Consider the following 13,474-nt stretch of genomic DNA (forward strand, 5'->3'; position numbering starts at 1 on the left):
TTCGCCCAAACTGATTTGCCAAAATCAAAATGCAGACGGTGAAGGGAATTGGTGTTGGCGCGAGTCCTGTTTGTAAAAAACTGTGTAATTGTTCATTCAGTTGATTAACTATTCAATATAGTTTAATAAAGGCTAAAACGATCAAGGTCTAATCACTTTCCAAAGAAATCTGTGATGTCTACCTTCATATTTATATATCCAAAATTCAGAAAACATCTGTCAAGTTGTCAGACATGACTGCATATGGTCCAGTTAAAATGAAGAGACAATATGTCTATTGTAATATAGTATATCAAATAATACTTCCATAGAAAGACACTTAAATACTCGTATTTAATACATAAAAGAAAAGTGACTATGACTGTCATATTGCCATATTTTAATATCACTGAGATACTATTATAGTTTTTATTAATATTTTGGATTAGCTTGCATTTTTATATATCTGTTTTCATTTTAATTTTAGTAAGGTTTTGGTCATTTTGTTGTGTCATTTTCATCATTATTTTTTTTATAGGTTTATATAGTTAATTTGAAATGTAAATAAATTGTCTTCTCCTGACTTAGTACTTATTATTTTTATTTACTTACTTATTTATTTATTTATTTATTTATTTAAAGAAAACTCGCTCCCTCATTGGGGCAAACACTATCCCAAATGTAATGGGTGTAAACAGTCTCCAATCAACATCGACACCCAGAAAGTCGTTAAAAACCAAGAGCTGGGATCTGTTGACCTGATTAACTTCAGTCTTCCTCACAGCATGAAGATGCTGAAGAATAACGTACACACAGGTGTGGAATCAGGAATACAGCCTACTGTATGCACATAGTGAAACACACCTGCACGTCTTATCTGCATCCTCCTCCATGCTATCCCTGCAGTTGAGTGTGAGCTGAAGGCAGGAGCAGTGGGAGTTCGAGGAGGAGGTCTGAAGCACAAATACACCGTCCTGCAGTTCCACTTCCACTGGGGTGGAGAGGACCTGGTGAATCATCCGGGATCTGAGCACTCTCTGAACGGACACAAATCACCTCTAGAAGTTAGAGATGAGGCCTGCCTCAAGATCAAGTTGTGACAGACATGGAAAATGTTGCTTGTATTTAGACTCACGTGTCGTATTTTCCTATGCAGATGCACATTGTCAGCCGGAGAAGTGATCTTAAAGACAGCACCGCAGCAAAAGTTCAAGATGGCTTTGCTATGATGGGCTTCATCAGTCGCATTTACAGGGTTCATCCCCTAGAGGTAAGTATTACCATTTCAAATGACAATTTATGTAGGAAGTAGTCAACGTTTTGCCATATCTGTTGCCTATTTTGTGTGAGAAATAGACTGAAACTTAAGTCTTATTCATTGAAAATCTCCCGTCTTTTTTAACTTTCAAACCACATTTGGGTGGGTAAATAGGGACAGAATGAGTTAATCATTTTTCTTATCACTTAAGACAGTGGTTCTTAATGAACCTCTTTAGTTCGCTGATGATAGTGTCATTTTGGTATAACAGAGATACTATTATAGTGTTTTTTTAATATTTTTAATTAGTTTTATTCTTTTATTACATCAAGTTAAACTACATGAAAATGAGAAATGTTGCTTTGGCAACTAGCTAAAATAATATTCATATAATATTCATATTTTAATTTAGGTAATGTTTATTTTATTAGTGTAACGTTTTTATGGTTTTGGTTTTAGTTAACTATATAATAACCCTGCTGATGATGTCTATTACTGAGCCAGTGCCAGTGCCATCAATTGTGGTTAGCTAATTATGATTGTTGTAAAAATGGATATTTCCAGTGCAGTGACACAACTAAATGTAGCTAATGCTCTCTCCCTCTGTCTCAGTTAAAAGGAGACGTCACAAGTCTGGAAAAGCTTCACCGATTATCTCCAAAAAATACCAAGAAAGGGTCAAATAACTTAAGGGTTTTAAAATAACTAGCAACTTTAACTATTAATCTATATTTGGCTCCAGCATGTAAAACAAACTTGCACCCAACTTGCACTTCACAATGCCTATGTGAGAATGTGAGCCAGACATCAGTCTAATAATATTAATAACTTTTTATCTTGTTTTAGCGTATTCATTTAATTGAGTAGTTATGGAAAAACAACGATATTAAAATATCTTAATGCAATTAACGCTTTGGCCCTGCCCAAGACTATACGTCATCTTACATTTCATAGAATTGACTGTTGACAAACATGATTCAGGGCAACAACTCACTGCATGATGTAGCCTATAAAATTAAGTTATATGCCCTTAAAATGTAAGGTATTGGGGTAAAAAAATGCCCCAATATGAGTTTGTTTTTCATATTTATATCATATGATAAGCGATATCAAACGAGCAGCGAGAGCAATATCACCCCTGATAGCACAGGTATGGGCTACATCACTGAGATGTCTATTTGACGTCTGCATGTACATCTGCAAGACATATTTTTGCAATACGTCTATAGGACGTTTCCTATCAGATGTCAAATAGACGTTTAGGATGTCTTTAAGATGTATATGATTTAGAATGTATGTAAATCTGACGTCTGAAAGATGTCAATCAGATTTTTGTACACAGCAGATGCTTTCCAGGTGAAGCTATCTTTAAGACATCTTGCAGACGTACTAGGGGTGGAACGGTTCAACTTACTCACGGTTCAGTTTGTATCACGGTTTCGGTATGGTTCGGTATGTGCTATGTTTAGACAAAAACTATACTGTCAAATAAAAATAAAGAAAATAAGAATAATTTATCTAACTACAAGCAGCAGCACAAATAAATACAATAGAGTAAAGATACAAATAAAATAAACTGTGATTTAACATTAGTTTTCAGGTACAGAAATTGAATAAAGTAATGAAATGTAAAACAGCATTGCGTATTTGACTGTATAAATTAAAGATTCATCTTTATTAAAGTTACACTAGCTCTTCAATCAAGAGCAGTGAGTGATTTCTTTGTTGTTGCTGTTTGATTAATATTAAGAAAGTGCTGTCACTTTAAGAGAATGCACTGATACAGTACATTCAGCCGGCTATGTCTGCTAAAGGATACTTACCAAGACGGGCATTTTGACATAATTTTTGTGCGAATTTGTCCATTTAAACACAATACTTCAGAGAAAGCTTAATATTTGCTCGTTCTGAGGCGCGGGTTTGCGCGCTTCGGATGAGCGCACGCACAAATCTTCTCACTGCGCTCGCGCGCTCGCGTCCTCTGGCTCTTAAATGTTTAAACTGGCAAAGCTTAAACGAGTTTAGCTTAAACTGGCAAAGCTTAAACGAGTTCAGCTTAAACACAGATATCAACGTGTGCTGTTCAAGTCTCACCTGTGCGCGCATGCTATCAGCACCCGGGTCATGACGGAATAAATGCTCATATTCCAGCATACGAAAGTCGCATTGAACAAGAGTGAATGGTTTGTCCATGTTTTTTTTTTTTCATCGCTGTTGTTGTAATGTATTTGGAAGCCAGAATGCGCATCCATCAACAGAAACATATATTAGCCGAGCCCTGTTTGTTTTACGTGTTATTTATAGCAAACCATATTACAGATGCGTTGTCAGATTTAAGTTGAACCGCGGTCCTAGCGCGTGCCGAATCGTGTGTGGAGAACCGTACGATTCGATTTTTTCCACGAACCGTTCCACCCCTAAGACGTACGTGTGCTATCTGGGACATGATTAGCCTACAGTTTTTGTCCCGTGAAGCACAATTTGCAAATGTGATTTTAAACAACAGTTCAGTAAATAATAAGTTAAAAGTGTTATATTTTAGATTTTAAATTTTGCCAACGAAAATATTGCAGAGCCACAGCAGAACTATTGTGTATCTCTGAGCAACACACAGCGGTGATTCATTTCTGAGTTAGTCCACGTTTTAAACGAATCGGGTGAACCAATGATTCAATGGCCCATTCATAAAGTGAGCCATTTCATTCCTGAATGAATCAGCAGTTTGAACGAATCGAATGAATGAATGACTCAATGACTTACTCATAAAGACATTTACCCCCACCTGCTAGTTGTTTTAGTTTCTTATTTAGAGTATAATTTCATAAAAAATACTTTTAAATAAATAAATAAAAACGTACTCACCCTCTTGTCATTTCAAACCTGTATCAATTACTTAAAAACATTTTAGAATGTTGGTAACCAGAAGAAAAAGAAGAATGTTGCTGACCAAGCTGATTTGGTTACTAATAACTTTCATTGTATGAACAAAAGATGTTTCTCAAATTATCTTCTTTTATGTTAGGCCATTGTAGCCTAAACGTTTATGTGTAATAAATTTGATGTTGAATAAAAAAAAATACTTTTTTCTAAAGCTACTTTTTGTAATATCTACTTGATATTCCACTCAATCGAGAATTTTGCAAAAGATTTCCTCATGCAGATTTCGCAACTGGTTCAGTTTGCTGACGCAAATTCCCTGCATTGACGATCAGAAAGCTGCTTGGTTTGAAAGTACTTTTTGAAACTTTTTGTACTTTGAAAGTACGGCACTTCATAGACAATGGAAATTTTGCTAATGAGACCCCACCTTCATTTCTGTATTGTTGAGATAGCCTTTTATGCGTATTTTGTTGTCTCATTTTTATTTTACTGCTAGGAGACAAAGTCAGAATTTTGGAGCCCTTTTCTATGCTCTTAAAGGGGGTTGATCTCAGCAAGTACTACCACTACAATGGCTCACTGACCACCCCTCCCTGTGATGAAGCTGGGGTTTGGACCATCTTTAAGGACCCAATTAGAATCAGCAAAGATCTGGTACAGACAAATTAATTTCCAATTCCAAATAGTTCCATGACTCTCTATGAGATCGAAGGACTTTTATAAATTATTTTCTACCAAGCCCAAGCTGCATTTATTTGGTTAAAAATACAGTAAAAACAGTAATATTATGAAATACGATTACAATTGAAAATATCTGTTTTCTATTGTAATATATTTCAAAATGTGATTTATTCCTGTGATCAAAGCTTAATTTTCAGCATAATTACTCCAGTGTTTAGTGTCACATGATCCCTCAGAAATCATTCTAATATGCTAATTTGCTCAAAAACATTTTAATGTGCTGCTTCATATTTTGTGGAAAACTTTTTTTAAGGATTATTTGATTAATAAAAGGACAATTTTAAAAGAACAGCATGTTTTTAAAATAGATAAGTATAAATTACTTTACTACCACTTTTATTTAGAATAAAAGTATTTATTTCTTTTTTTAAAAGTTTTTGAATGGTGTAGTGTACATCTCAGGTAGCTTTAAATACTTGTAATTGCATTAAAATGCTCATAATCAGATTACAGTTACTTTTTTATGGACATGATTACATATTTTTTCACACAATGGCAGCAAATTATTCATAACTTGTTGATTTTCCTTAATTCTTCTTTTTTTCTCTTTTAAAATTTCCATTCTAAGAATCCCGCTGTGTGTCATACCATTTAACTTTGAAAACTTTAGTTATGTAATGTTATTGCTGTTTCATGTTCATGTAATGGAGGTATTTTTACAGCCAAACCCCTTTGATGTAAAATATAAAGTTGAAATATCCCGGAGGAAGTTTTATTTCAATAATTTAACAAGACATTCACATGTTCACAGTTCTTCGATGTTAGCTAATGGTCAAACTGAGATGCAGCTAAACAAATACCTTTGTTTTGTTTTGTTTCATTTTAAAATAATTTATTTTTATTTAGCATGATTATGATTGAATTAATTATTAGCTTTTAATCAACTCAGTCAAACCCACTGCAGTTCTTTCATTAACCCCAGTTTGGGAAACCTTGGTAATACAGGTGCATCTCAATAAATCAGAATGTTGTGGAAAAGTTCATTTATTTCAGTAATTCAACTCAAATTGTGAAACTCGTGTATTAAATAAATTCAATGCACACAGACTGAAGTAGTTTAAGTCTTTGGTTCTTTTAATTGTGATGATTTTGGCTCACATTTAACAAAAACCCACCAATTCCTACATAAACCATAAATGTTTAAGAATCACTTAGGTTACCTCTGGGTGATTCATGATCACACTCTTAAAACTAAAGGTGCTTCAAAAGGTTCTTCAAGCGATGCCATAGAAGAACCATTGATGGTTCCACAAAGAACCATTCAGTCAAAGGTTCTTTAAAGAACCATCTCTTTCATACCTTTTTATAATCTGAAGAACCTTCTTTCGCCACGAAGAGCCTTTTGTGAAACAGAAAGGTTCTTCAGATATTAAAGGTTCTGTATGGAACCATTTAGACCAAAAGGTTCTTCTATGGCATTGTGAAGCACCTTTATTTTTAAGAGTGCAGTTAAATCTTGAACCGCACGCTCATGCCAGAAAATTACTAATTGGCCAAAAGACATTTCGGAGATCATCTACTCTTCCCTGTGGATTACCTCTGACCTACTTTCTGTACGATCTGAATTTCTGCATATTGAATTTTAGAATATTGAATTTGATGTTCTGAATTTCCTCTTCATCTTGAAAACTTGAAGCTGTCTAAGATTTCAGAACAAGAAAATGCTGTTTGAAAATACATGTCTTTAAAACTCTGCCATAAAAACATTCAGTTGTGTTAAATTTCAAATGTTTAATATTCAAGTAAAAAAAATCAAATTCAGAACTATGTTAAATGCCACATAATATTCAGTTTTGTTAAATGACACTTGTCAATAATTCAAATTTACACAATACAAATTCAATTAGTTTTGTCATATTATAAGCTCCATAGCGCATCACCACAACCTCTGGTCTCTACCCTACAGAGGGAATCTCTATGTTTCATAATCTCCTATTTGCTTACATAACATTGCTTGATTGACAAGCCCATATGTGTTTTCTGCTCAGGTGATGTGTATATCATTTGTTCTATCTTGTCATATTACTGTCATGTTGTCTAGCCTCCATCTCCCTCATATCCCTCCCTCTTTTCACCCTCTGTTTCCTCTGTCATTGTCTCTTATCACACTCATCTCTTACAGAATCCTACACATCTGAACCAAATTCCTTTGGCAGCAGGTGCAGAGCCCTTGTGATCTGAGCTTGTGACCACATACACACGCGCCTCTGCTAAATCAGTGCGATCAGTAAAATGATGAATGTTGTCATATCATTTTCCAGTTCAGCTCCTTGTGACTCTTCTTTTCCCTGCAGCTGCTCAGATTCCCAACAAAAATGTCTTTTGACAACGTATATCAGCCACAGCAACCGCTGAACAATCGTGTGGTCTATTCTTCCACTGCTCTCACCGCAGGCGATTGTTCATTTGAAATGTATGCAGTATAGTGTGAGCCATAAATAACATGAATTAGAGACCTATAATTAACTAGACCTGTCTTTTTCTCCATATTTACCTCAGGTCACACAGGAACAACTGAGGGGGGCCCTAATCCGAAAATTATGCACATAGTTTAAATACAAAAGCTTTTATTTTACTCATTGTCAGTCAGAAAAAGCAATGCAATTTTTTTTTTGCCACAATTTAAAAAATATTGAACATTATTGATGTATTTTATTATATTCTAGGACAAAACGATTAAAGAAAAAATCTATCTACTGTAGTTATATGGATATTCCATACAATATGTTTACTCATCTAAAAAAAAAAGTTTCATGAAATGACTAAGCTGGTTAAGATGGGGTGTATCGCATGTTTTAGAGGGATTTTCAGCTAGTTGACCAACTAAGCAAACAAAAACCAGCTGACTGAGAGATTAACAAACTCATTTATTTGTTTGTTGATTTATTTATTTATTCATTATTATTATATTATAGAGGACTCATATTTTAGCTGGAAGCAATGGTATGAAGTAGTGTTGTCAAAAGACCCGGTACTTCGGTACCAAGTCGGGTTCGGTACTAAAAAAATGAAAACGTTACGGTACCAGGTTTTTTAAGTACCGGTGGTACAGAGTACCTGGTCAACCTGGTTCTTGATGCGGTATCCGAAAGGTGCACATATGCGCTCTCTTCATAAAAGCACTGAGACGTAGCGACATCAAAAGGAGGAAACACACCAAACTAACAAAACACTTTAAAGACAGACACCCAGATCAAATGAAAGAGTTCAAGCAGGTAAGTTTCATTTTAATTTTTAATATTTAGATCTTGTGTTTCCCATACATTGATTTATTTGTGGCGGCCCGCCACAATATCAAAACTGACCGCCACAAATAGATTTTCCAAAAGGCTTTGACTTCATTGAATAAACATGAGCACTGCACGTGTCAAAGTCGAAACCCCGGTGCGGGTGTTTTTATATCACTGTATTTCTGAAGGAAACTGACTGTCTTCAGAAAATGTATTTGATTTATTTGATCAAATAATTATTTGCTTATTTGATTACAGCCGTTACCGGGGGAAACCTCCATCTCTCCTGCTCTACAAGCGCCTCCTGCTGGCAGAGAATGAATTTGCATATACTGTATATGCGCCACAAACAGAGTGCAAGTCTGTGGGAAACACCGCTTCTGTTATGAAGTTTAATTTGAATGTCGGATTGAAATTAACGCTGTTATCAGAGCAGTTAATCGTTAGCATAAGAATATAATGAGCATTAGAATGAAGTTTCTTTATAAACTATTTAATGCTCCTATAACTTTTATTAGGGTAAAAGAAAAACAGGAGGACATGATGATATTTACTATTTTTACACACTAGAGACTTTTAAATGAATTGTGAATCTAAAATATGCATGTTAGAGAATGTACAAATGGTTAACATTGTTTGTGTCATATCAGTAAAAAAAAAAAAATAATAATTTTTTTTAGCTAACTTAGTTGTTATTCTTGGCTGAAGGTTTTCAAAAGCCCTTTAAAATTAAATATGTACACAGTTTGGATTAAATGAAAGTATAGTCAAATGTTTTGCTTTCACTGCAGAGGATCCATTGGTGAGCAAGTGATGGAATGTTACATCTGCTCAGATGAAGAAATAAACTCATCTAAAATGGTAACTCATCTACATCTTGGATGCCCTGAGGGTGAGCACATTTTCAGCACATTTTCTTTAATGAAAGACAGATAGGACGAACAGCAAACACATGTTTTTCCACACTTATTTACCAAGGGTGCCAGTAGTGGAGGACGCTGCAAGACAAGTTGAATAAGCAACAGTTTAATGACAGGTCACACACCCACAAACGTATTTATGGGTCACTTAAAACCTGCCCTCCACTGTGCAAATCAAAAACTGAAACCACATGACCTTATTCCTTTTGTATGAGCATATACACGCGAAATGAAAAGAATGAAAGAGGAGACAAAGAGAAAAAAAAAATACAAAATTCCAGGCAAAGCTGTGAGTTTAATGCCAGCTTACATAACTTCATCTTACAAAACTGTTGATTTTAAGCACTTGGCTGTGATTGAAATAGCTAGAAAAAAATTACAACCAAGCAATAAACAGAATGCAGAGACACAATGATTAATCATTTCAAATGTTTCAAAATGAATAATGGATCATGTAAATTTGATGTAAATGTAGTTAATATAATCAGTATAATTTAATTATCCATCCATTCATTCTTCAAACTTCTTATTTTTTTTTTATTAATTAAATATAAATGTAACATGACCCCATGACAAATCTTGCTCAGACAAGGAACCCTTATAATGTTGAAACAGATCATTAAAAGTCACAGCCCTACAAAAATGCACTGCATCTTGTGAGACGAGATAGCTGGCTCATCAAATGTACTTATTGACAGTTTCAAAGACATCTTTTTTTTTCATGACTCTCGTGACAATGAGAAGTTTGTTAAAGAACACGGTTTCTCATTCCTGTTTTTCCAGGGACACTTTCTTGTAGAATTACCTCAATTCACAAATGAATGTCTGTAAGTTTACTTAAAATTTACAACCAGATGCACAAATTGGAACTAAAGTTCAAGGAATGAGGAACTCTGTTACCCATATATAATATTTGAAAAGAAAATGTCCTCTGAGGAAATATGTTTCTTTAATATATCTTATAAAGGATGACTGTGAGGACCAAAGTGAAGGATTTAATTGCAGAAAACAGTACACCTCCATAAAAGCAGTTACAGCCCATTCAAAATATAAACCCAAACTTTAGTATCCGACATAATGGGTCATGAAACAAACAAGAGCTGATGGCAGTCTGCACGTATTCCACACAAAACAATAATTTGTCCTTGAAAGACCTGAAGACTTCAAATTAATCTAGGAACAAAGATACTTTTATGATAATAAAAGAATAACATTTCAGCATTTGTATAGTGGTGCATAGGCTGCATAAGCCACACATACATATACATATATATATTCTTTCTAAAATGTCAGTGTCTAATACTGGATGATGTTTCAAAGGGAAGCATCAGTTTTGTCTCCCTTGAGCTTGATGTGAATGTGCGGAGGCACTGTTTATGCATAAACGTCTTGTAGCAATTGCTCAGTGGGCACAAGATCCATTTATATGCAATTTTAAAATTTGCCATCTTTGCACATGGACATGAAAAAAACAAAAAAACAAACTCTATATAGAGACTATTTTGAGCTGTGATGTGAAAGGCAACAGACAAGGAAAATATAAGTCCATTTCACATTCAAAATATCTATATAACATTATGAAATATTTGGGATTTATTTGTTGCTTGCAAAAAAAAAAAGAAGAGAGAATCAGATGGTGGGAGTCACAGCATCTGCCAGAAGGGCTAATGCGGTAATGCTAACCAGAAAAACCTGAGAGGTAACAATAAAATACAGGTAGCCTAAAAGTCAGGTAAGCAGAGGCAGTGCAGCAGATAGCTTACAGACAGCTTACAAAGGTATTATGTAAGTTTTGAAATAGTTTTCAGCTGCCAGACAAATCTGCTTATCTATTCGATAAGCCAGAGACTAAAACAGATCAAACTGATATAGATAGAGCAACTCAGAGCTGAACACATGTGTTACACCTGTTGAAAGAAGCTTTTATCTCCTCTTCATCCTGACATTTTAAAGAAATGCATTCAAATTTGGTTTAAGCATATAATGTATTTTTAATTTTAAGAGCCTTCTAAAAGGAGCCAGGCACTGATAAAATTAAGAATTTAATGATGTTCTTGTGGTTTATATGTTGACTGAAAAAAAAAAAAACACACACACACACACATCAGCATACACATCTTTTGAATGGGTGTCCATTGCTCTTTAGAATCAGATTCTAACACACTCTGGTGTATTAAGAAATTGCAGAGGCAGGATGCCATGGGTGAGCCTGAGATTGTCATTTATGGCGTCATGATTCATTCCAGAAGATTAGTTTCAAAGAACATCCCATCATGAGCACGAACATTAATAGAATTGAAATGATATTAACATGTATCTAATCTGGCTGAGGTGGGGCACGTTTGTGTTGTGTAATTGTGTGCCTATCCTTAAAATGAGCGACTGTAATTATACTGCTGAAGGATTGTGTACACAGCAGCTAATAATGACACTATGTGGATATTTCCCTGAGAAATGAAACCTCTTTTTGTATAGGCTAGGGGAGAGCGGGGCACAAAGTAACACTTTTTGACTTTCTCAGTTTGTGTAAATCCACATTGTGTTCAGAATATAATTTTTTTTACACTTTACAATTTTACACTTGTCTAGTACACATATGTCGCTTTTATTCATAATTACAGTGTATACGTTTTTCTTTATTTACCCTCAAAAATTGGAAGTGAAATGTGACAACATGCCCCGTAGGTGGGGTACATTGTAACATCTGAGGGGCACGTTGTAACATGACCAATGTTGGGTGTAATTAGTTACTAAGTAATTAGTTACTGTAATTGAATTACTTTTCCCTTGAAAAAGTAAAGTAAGGGATTACACTTATTTTTTCCGTAATTTAATTACAGTTACTTCTTATGTAATTGAATTTAATACTGTGTATAGACTGTAGAACATTTATATACAATACATCAAAATTTAAAGTCTTAACCTTAAAATGCATGCTTTTTATGTACCCTTCTCACTTTAAATACTTTGGTGAGTTGTACATTGGTAACACTTTAATGTCCAGTTCTCACTATTAACTTGTTAGTTATTAGCATGAATATTACTGGAATATTGGCTTTTTATTATTACTTAAAAAACACATATTAATGTCTTATTCTCCAAGACCTTATTCTAAATCCTTAATCCTACACAATTCTTAAACTAAACAACTACTTTACTAAATATTAATAAGCAGTTTATTGAGGCAAAAGTCATAGTTAATAGTTAGTTAATAGTGAGAATTGGACCCTAATCTAAAATGTGACCAGAATAATTTATGTAGTTATCTATTATTTATTTGAAAGAATTAAAAGCACCGTTTCATGTCTATCCTTGTATCATTAACTTGTTGAGGTTGATATAGGATTTAGAAAGTAATTAGTAATAAGTAATTAAATACTTTTTGGAGAGAGTAATTTGTACAGTAATCTAATTACATTGTTGAAGATGTAATTAGTAACTTGTAATTAATTACTTTTTTAAAGTAACTTACCCAACATTGAACATGACCATATGACAGCTTAAAATGTTATCTGATCAAATGAAAAAAATATACAAGACAAACGTTAATATTTTGTTAATAAAAAACAAATAATGGCAGAAAAATAATCTGATTTTGGAGTTTGACAATGAACACATTGCAACCATGCTTGGGACGGTCCACATAAATGAGCAAAAATGCTTTACATTTCTTGAGATAATAATTTCTAAACATTAAACTGTAACGGGGCTGACGAGACGTGAGACGTGTGGATCCATCTGCAGGCTTTATTCAAGAGACGTGGTAAACAGGCAGGGTCAAAACAATGGCAAACAGGTATATGGCGGGCAAAACACAAGAATAGTCCCAGGGCTAGCGTAGGTCACCGATCAGCAGACAGAATCACAGGTGCGAGACGAGAGGGAGAAATCCAAGAAAACAGGCAAAGATCAGAAACCGCAAAAACAGGCAAGGCAAAACAAGGAAAACACGGAGACTCGGAAAGGGGTACAGGCTAAACAATACTCAGCAGAGAAAGGTGGTTAGAGTGGGTGTTATATAGTGAGTGAGGTGATTAGAAACAGCTGTGTGCAATCAGTGCAGTGTGCAAATCGTGCAAAGAATGATGGGATATGTAGTCCGGGGTGCTATGCAACAGTTTGTGTAGTGTGAGAGTCAATGTAATGGAAAGGGTGACCTCTGGTGGTGAATAAACGGAAGTCCATGGACCGAATTCGTGACAGAGCCCCCCAAGGAGCGGCTTCCAGACGCTCCAAACACTAAACGATTCAGGTGGGTGGTGGAGCAGAGACGGAACAGGGAGAGGGACGGAGGGCCAGGTTTAAGGATAGGAGAGACCAGGGACTGAGGCAGAGCCGGCGGAGCTGAGGACCACCACCAGACAAGACTGAGCGTTCAGGGGTAGCCTCCCTGGTTGGGTCGGGACAAGACAAAAGTTCACAAACGGCCTCCATAACCGTGACAGGACAGGATGAGGATTCCCCGC

General features: G+C 35.1%; 2 protein-coding genes across 2 annotated transcripts; both read left to right on the forward strand.

The window, feature by feature from the left end:
* The first annotated feature begins 754 nt into the window (after window positions 1-754).
* On the forward strand, window positions 755-1,347 carry LOC107557336 (putative carbonic anhydrase 5). The gene is made up of 4 exons (XM_016240721.1): window positions 755-795; window positions 886-1,043; window positions 1,136-1,249; window positions 1,336-1,347. Exons 1-4 carry the CDS (start codon window positions 765-767, stop codon window positions 1,345-1,347), a joined length of 315 nt encoding a protein of 104 aa, XP_016096207.1. The 5' UTR covers window positions 755-764.
* Window positions 1,348-1,857: 510 nt separating this feature from the next.
* LOC107557338 (carbonic anhydrase 4-like) lies at window positions 1,858-7,413 on the forward strand. The gene is made up of 4 exons (XM_016240722.1): window positions 1,858-1,914; window positions 4,614-4,771; window positions 7,153-7,252; window positions 7,358-7,413. The coding sequence occupies exons 2-4, from the start codon at window positions 4,646-4,648 to the stop codon at window positions 7,411-7,413; spliced, it is 282 nt and encodes a 93-aa protein (XP_016096208.1). The 5' UTR covers window positions 1,858-1,914; window positions 4,614-4,645.
* Window positions 7,414-13,474: the final 6,061 nt, after the last annotated feature.

This window comes from Sinocyclocheilus grahami, unplaced genomic scaffold (assembly GCF_001515645.1).
Source record: "Sinocyclocheilus grahami isolate Dianchi unplaced genomic scaffold, SAMN03320097.WGS_v1.1 scaffold599.1, whole genome shotgun sequence".
NCBI lineage: Eukaryota > Metazoa > Chordata > Actinopteri > Cypriniformes > Cyprinidae > Sinocyclocheilus > Sinocyclocheilus grahami.